Raw genomic sequence first — 7,885 nt, forward strand, 5'->3', positions numbered from 1 at the left:
AATATTAGCTATATGCAGGCTGTAAACATGTTTTTATCAGCTGTACAATTGGCCAATTTAGCATTGCAGTCAGTGAACATCTGGAGTTTTTGGAGCCAGCCCCCAAAGGCCAGTCGATGAATTGCAGTTTCAGTTACTTCCGTATTGGCTTCACAAGGGAGAGAGGGAGGTTGCCACTTGGTGCTAACACAAAAAGCACACAGCCAATTAACAAGAACCATGTGAAAGAAACTGAAACAAGCATTCAGCTGCAAACACAAACCGCATATAAAGACCTAGAGAACTAGGGCTGGGCTGATAAACGATATTACATTGAATCGCGATAAAATTTATCTCAATAACAATGATAAGCGCTGGACTTTTTACTCTATATTGATCTAAGAGCCAATCACACAGCAGAAATGTGCAACAGTGGGAATGTAAAAGTGTGTTAATATTAGAGATGTACTAAATTATCGGCCACCAAAGATTTATTGGCTGAAAATATGTTATTCCATTTAATGGACCATCTAATTTTTGTGGCTTCAGTCACTGTTGGGGTAGCATTAACAACTGATATCAAAATATATATCCTTATCGTTCAATATGGAAAATAATTATAGAGATTGCATTTTTGCCATATCACCCAGCCCGAACGAGAACGTCAGACAAAAGCAAAATACCAAACAAACAGAGCAGACAAACAGACATGGAGCATGAGCAACCGAATCCTGGCACAGGAGTGTGTAACCACAGTAGACCGAAGTGCTAGAATCTGAATGCCATGCCCCACACACACGACAAGTAACAGACATGAGCACACAGCGCAAAATAACTCAAAACTGTGCACTCAAGAAAACTAATAAAATAGAGTGTCAGAGTTCTGTCACAAAGCTAAATAAACAAACATGAGACAGAACCCTGACAAACGGACCCTTTTCACAAGTTATGATGTGTTTAATGGTCATCAGCATCTTAAATCCTTGACAGTTTTTAAATGTTATATATTTTAAGAATATATGTATATTTATATGTATTTATGTATATATTATATAATCTTTGCATATTATATTACAAAAACAAATTACTGCTCATGTGAGGCATTTCTAATGCAGCGTCTATGGGCCAAGACAGTAAATTTGACGTTCTCTCTTCTGGTTGGTTTTGATTTAATTTGTACTTTAAAAGAACATTAAAAATACGTAATAAAAATATTTAGTTAACCTTATTAGAACCTTAAAATTTTAGCTGGGTATGAATGAAGCATATTCTGTAAAACCCAATAAGTTAAGGTCCATTTGAGAAAATGAAGCAATTTGAGCACAGTAAAATGTGATAAATGAAGATAACTCAAACCAACTGAGTACTGTAAAACCCAATAAGTTAAGGCAGCTCAAACCGTTTGAGGAAACCGATTGCAACAAATCATTTGTGTTCAAAAACTAATCCTAATGAGTACTGTGAACCTACTCCATTTGAGTAAATGAAGCAATTTGAGCACAGTGAAATCCGATAAATGAAGAGAACTCAAACCAACTGAGCATTGTAAAACCCAATAAGTTAAGGCAGCTCAAATCATTTGAGAAAACCAATTACTACAAACCATTTGAGTTAAACTAATCTATATGAGTACTGTGAACTTACTCCATTTAAGTTGAAGTAATGAGGTATTTAATTAACTAATTACCTTCAACACTGAGTTCAAAACTCTTTTCAAATGAGTAGAATTAACTTTCAGTCAATTGTGAGTTACAGTGTACTAATATTTCTGCAGAACTGTACCTTGCAGGGCAGTCCCTGTTTTTGCACTTGCGATGTCTGTCATCAGGACGTGTACTCGGATCACACAGGTTTTCCTCAACCACACCAACCTCTGGCTCAAAACAGCGCACAGGTTGATGCTGCTCACCTGAACAGATGCAAAAGATCACCAGCTATCAAATCCATGCTAGAATAACCTTCAGTGATGTAAACAAACAAAAAATACAGTCAAAGTCAGAATTATTCGCCCCCTGTATATTTTTCCCCAATTTCTGCTCAACGGAAATATTTTTTCCAACACATTTCTAATCATAATAGTTCTAATAACTCATTTCTAATAACTGATTTATTTTATCTTTGCCATGATGACAGTACATAATATTTGACTAGATATTTTCCAGAATACTAGTATTCAGCTTAAAGTGACATTTAAAGGTTTAACTAGATTAATTAGGCAAGTTAGGGTAATTAGGCAAGTCATTGTATATCAGTGGTTTGTTCTGTAAACATTTAAAAAATATTTTGCTTAAGGGGTCTAATATTATTTACTTTAAAATAGCTTTTAAAAAATTAAAAACTGCTTTTATTCTAGCTGAAATAAATCAAATAAGACTTTCTCCAGGAGAAAAAATATTATAGGAAATACTCCTTGCTCTGTTAAACATCCTTTGGGAAATATTTAAAAAAGAATAATTCATGGGAGGGTGAATAATTGTGACTTTAGCTGTATATTTTTAGTCTTCTTGTGAATCTTGTTTTCTACCAAGGCCACAAGTTGTGCTGCAGTCGGTCCAGGCTCCATGTTTCCAGATATACTCTGGTTCCAGGATTTCATTTCCCAGTGGGCGACGCCTCTTAATGGTGTACTCATACTTGACACCGGGATTCAGCTCTTGGAACAACAACTGAACAAGTCACAATGAAACAAAAATATCCATCATTTTATAACAATATGCAGATCATTTTGTTTTACAAGTGCCGCCAGTCTTGGAAGCAAGAGCTTTGTTTGTCATGCAACGTTTCATGCTTTCTCACATAAATAACGTCAGGAGAAGAGTGATTTATCAACATTACTTTTTATCTCTGCTATGAAAATAACATTATATTTCAATTTAAACTACATTTGGTGTTTTAAAGTCTTTCTGTCTGTTGATTGAAGGAATAGTCCATGTTCAATACAACAGGCAGTTTTTGTGACACATTAGCAAAGAAAATAACAATGTTGCTTCATAAAATTCATTTTTTAATAAGTTTTTTTTTTGTAGTAAGTCAACAAACAGGAGTAAAAGCCAAATTTGTATGTTTTGTGTACACAACAGGAACTGAAATGTAAAAAAAAAAAAACATTTATTAATGTGAAAATGTTCTGAGAAAGTACCTTTTACAAAAAGGAAAGTGAAAATCTGTTTACAGAAAGGGATTTGATGCATATATTCATAAAACACTACAATAATTATTAGCTTCACGTTTGCTTACTACAACCAAAGTGAACCGCATTCTGCCATGGTGCTCTAAAATGATGAACAAATGTTCTTCAAGTTAACATTAACGTCTAGCTAACCTTTTTCTGAAACATTTAAGTTTGTTTTTTAAGTGTTCATTCATAGAACATTTAAAGGTAACAAAGCAACATTGCAATAATGTTTCATTCATTCATTTTCCTTTGGCTTAGTCCCTTATACATCAGGGGTCGCTACAGCAGATTGAACCGCCAACTATTACAGCATATGGTTTATGCAGCCTTCCAGCCTCAACCCAGTACTGGGAAACCCATACACTCCCATATTCACACACACACACACTCATACATGACAGACATTTTAATTCACCCAATTCAGCAATAGCGCATGTGTTCGGACTGTGTGGGGAAACCCATGCCAACACAGGGAGAACATGCAAACTCCACACAGAAATGCCAACTGGTCCAGCCAGGACTCGAACCAGCAACCTTCATGCTGTGAGGCAACAGTCCTAACCACTGAGCCACCAAGAACAAAATATTTCAAGAACTGGACATCCTTAAAACATTCAGAAATGGAGCGTAATGGGAGCATTAGTAAAATGGTCTTAGCAGATGTTGGTGTCTTTAGAGTTTCATTGACATGAAAATATGTGTTTATGTTTTTAAAAGAAACATAATAGAAATAGGCTTATTTTACAACACCCCTCGAGTTAAATAGTTGAGTTAAACTATTTTTGGATCCATTCATCCAATCTCCTGGTCTAGCGGGAGCATTTTTAGCTTAGCTTAGCATAAATCATTAAATCAGTTTAGACCATTAGCATCTCATTAAAAATTTTCAAAAAAGTTATTTTCCTATTTGAAGCTTGACTCTTCTGTAGTTCTATCGTGTCTGTAGACTGACGGAAACGTAAAGTATTTTCTAAGCCGACATCGCAAGGAAGTACATTGTAAAAAAAGTTTTTGTATGGCTTCCAGTCAAAATATATAAAAATTCTTAAATTGAGAAGCACTTTCTGGACAAGTAAAACGTTTTGTCTTGTTTTCAGAAATACTACGTCAAAACTAATGGGTCTTTCCTCAAAACATGCAAAATAATCTGCCAATGGGGTAAGCAAAATAATCTTATTTCCAAGCGAACACAAGATGATTTTGTGCAACGCTATTTCTCCAGCTAGGGAAATAGGTCACAGCGCTGTGTAATATCATTGCGCCTGCTGAAGTCATGGTACAGAAACAAAGTTCATTGATTAATGCGACAGAATGAGAGGATAGATCTATTTTGTTTTTGTTTTGTTTACAATTTTGAGTGAGATGCTAATGGTCTAATCTGATTCAATGATTTATGCTAAGCTAAGGTAAAAGTGCTCCCACCAGACCAGGAGTTCAGCTGAATTGATTAAAACTCGACTGTTTAACTCAAGGGAAGCTGTAAAATTAGCCTATTTCCAAAATAACTGCAGTTCAAGCCAGTGGTTCTCAATTCCGGTCCTCGGGTCACCCCTGCCCTGGACATTTTGTATGTCTTCTTTTATAAACACACCTGATTCAGATCTTCAACTCGTTAACAGAGAGTTCCATGAACTGATCCCTGTGTGTCAAGTAGGTGAGACGTACAAACTGTGCAGCGGGGAGACCCCGAAGGCCCTGCTTTAAGTGTATGATGGTCAGTACCTGGATCATGACAGGTTCAGTTGTTGGTCCTGCTGAGGTGAGATTCTCTATATTTCCGCTGCGCTCATAGTTAAACTTTGTGCCACCAGCCTCGTACTCTCCATTCCACTGAATTATGTAATTCCCATTGAGGTAATATTCATCTGAATCAGCTGCTCGCATCGCAAGGAAATTCCCAGCTTCTTCCACTTCCTGAATGTAGATATCCCGAGCTCCCGCTGGGATCAAAACCAGGTCCATGTAACCTAAATCACATAATCTCACTTAAAAGACATCAAACACTGGTGCTTCTACACACAGATATAAGGTCATTTTATTTAAAGGAAACTTCACTATACACTTTAGGCACATCAGTATTTTACATCTTGTAAAAAGGGTCATAATAGGTCCCCTTTAAATAAAAGGTAATCTATAAAATAAATATGGGATAATAACATCCAGCCAGTTGTTCTTGCAGAGACAAACCCAACAAGTTTATCAGCTTTATTCTGTAAAAACAACTGGCTGAATGCACATTATGCGAGGGTCTGGCTGCAGACTTGGTGCAGTGCAATCTGAGCAGCATTTTTAATGGGCTCACCTAACCCCCATCCCTAACGCTACCCCTCACAGTGACGTCACAAGCTCCATTGAGTGCATTGTGTCTGACATTGCATAACTGAGAATTGCAATCTCAGTTTAAATCATGAAGGCTGCATCCAGATACTTATGCTGTTAAATACACGAACACATGGTCACAAAACTAAATAAATAGACAGAAAACATTAATCTGAGTTGTAATAACTTAATAGCTCTTTAATTAAAAGTAAAGCTAAAAGAAAGTAGAACGGCTGGATGCTTTCTGTTTAATAAAGGAGCTAGTAAATGATTACAGCTCAGAATAATATTTATTAATATATACAGTATTCAGTAATTCATAATACCTGGATGTGTCTGTGTTATGAGTTACAGCGGTTCTTATCTTGGAATAACATACATTGAAATGTGGTGTTTGACCAATCTGAATCATAATATAATGTCATAATATAATCATAATATAATCATAATATAATATAATATAATATAATATAATATAATATAATATAATATAATATAATCATAATATAATATAATATAATATAATATAATATAATATAATATAATATAAAATAGTATAATATAAAATAATATCATATAAAACAATATAATATAATATAAAATAATATAATATAATATAATATAAAATAATATAATATAATATAGAATAATATAATATAATATAATATAAAATAATATAAAATAATATAAAATAATATAATATAATATAATATAAAATAATATAATATAATATAGAATAATATAATATAATATAATATAATATAATACAAAATAATATAAAATAAAATAAAATAAAATAAAATAAAATAATATAATATAATATAATATAATATAATAGAAATAATATAAAATAAAATAATATAATATAATATAATAGAAATAATATAAAATAATATAATATAATATAAAATAATATAATATAATATAAAATAATATAATATAAAATAATATAATATAATATAAAATAATATAATATAAAATAATATAATATAATATAATATAATATAATATAATATAATATAATATAATATAAAATAAAATAATATAATATAATATAATATAATATAAAATAATATAATATAAAATAATATAATATAAAACAATATAATTTAAAATAAAATAAAATAATATAAAATAATATTATATAATATAATATAAAATAATATAACATAATATAATATAATATAATATAACATAACATAACATAACATAACATAACATAACATAACATAATATAATATAATATAATATAATATAATATAATATAATATAATATAATATAATATAGGTGGTTGCTCTCACAAAATAAAGCAGAGGTGTACCAAATAGCAAAATGTACCTAATAAATTGTCCGGTGAGTGTATATACTACTATATTAATGTAAGTCAAGTGTGCTACAAACCAAATCCATCTTGTTCCACAAAGTTTTCCTTCACCGTCTCACAAGTGGATCCATCACCAAGACAAACACCACAGCTGTCTTCTTTAGCATTAGAATTAATGCCAAAATCACATCCCACCTCCTGCAGAGAGATTACACAAAACATTACAAATATACAGCACATGAACACAAAATGTTTTTTCCATAGCTCTAAAACATATTCAGAATTGATTTTTTTTTTCTCATGACATGAATATTACAAGACAAAATATGTGGCCAGCCAATGTATGTATGCATTTATAAAAACATGTTCAAAAATATATGGAGGTCAATTAAATAAATAAAAATACGAAAATATATGAAAGTCAATGGATAATAGTTTCCAACATTCTTCTAAATACCTTCTTTTGTGTTCAACAATAAACCTATCATTTCAGGGTAAGCAAATGATGAGTAAGTTTTCATATTTGGGTGAACTATCCCAACTATCTTGAAATGCATACTGTAGATCCTTTACACAAAATAAGATTTTCCATGGCTCTGAAACATAATTCAGAATTCATTTTTCTCTATTTATTTTTATTATTTAGTTTGGCGTGAATATTACAAAGCTAAATATATGCCCAGCCAATGTATGTATTTATAAAAACATGTTCAGTAATTAAAGAGACAGTTCACTCAAAAATGAAATTCTGTCATAATTTCATATCACGCAATTTAAAAATACAGGCAATAAGTAACATATGATAGTAAACCAAAAAAAGAAAGAAAATACAATAGAAAATGCAAGAGTACACCCTTCAAAAGAATAGGGAAAGTAAGACTTATAGTACTTGTATTCAGCAAGGATGCAAAGATCAAAATGGCTAAAGATGCCAAATTCTACCATTATTTACTCACCCATTACTATTTAAAAACCTGTATGAGTTTCTTTTATTCTGTTGAACACAAAAGATATTTTGAAGAATGTTGGAAGCCGGTAGGACTTCAACAGTGAAAAAAATAAGATAGAACTAAATGTATACCAGTTC

General features: G+C 31.6%; 1 protein-coding gene across 1 annotated transcript in view; it reads right to left on the reverse strand.

The window, feature by feature from the left end:
- The window catches only part of adamts12 (ADAM metallopeptidase with thrombospondin type 1 motif, 12), an 83,364-nt gene that overhangs the window by 21,313 nt on the left and 54,166 nt on the right, over positions 1-7,885 (reverse strand). The window contains exons 14-17 of the mRNA XM_056457337.1: positions 6,876-6,996; positions 4,877-5,121; positions 2,504-2,645; positions 1,762-1,888 (exon numbers count right to left, since the gene is read on the reverse strand). Of these exons, the coding sequence (XP_056313312.1) occupies positions 1,762-1,888; positions 2,504-2,645; positions 4,877-5,121; positions 6,876-6,996 (635 nt within the window). The remainder of the gene's footprint in view (positions 1-1,761; positions 1,889-2,503; positions 2,646-4,876; positions 5,122-6,875; positions 6,997-7,885) is intronic.

Source organism: Danio aesculapii, chromosome 5 (assembly GCF_903798145.1).
Source record: "Danio aesculapii chromosome 5, fDanAes4.1, whole genome shotgun sequence".
NCBI classification, from domain to species: domain Eukaryota; kingdom Metazoa; phylum Chordata; class Actinopteri; order Cypriniformes; family Danionidae; genus Danio; species Danio aesculapii.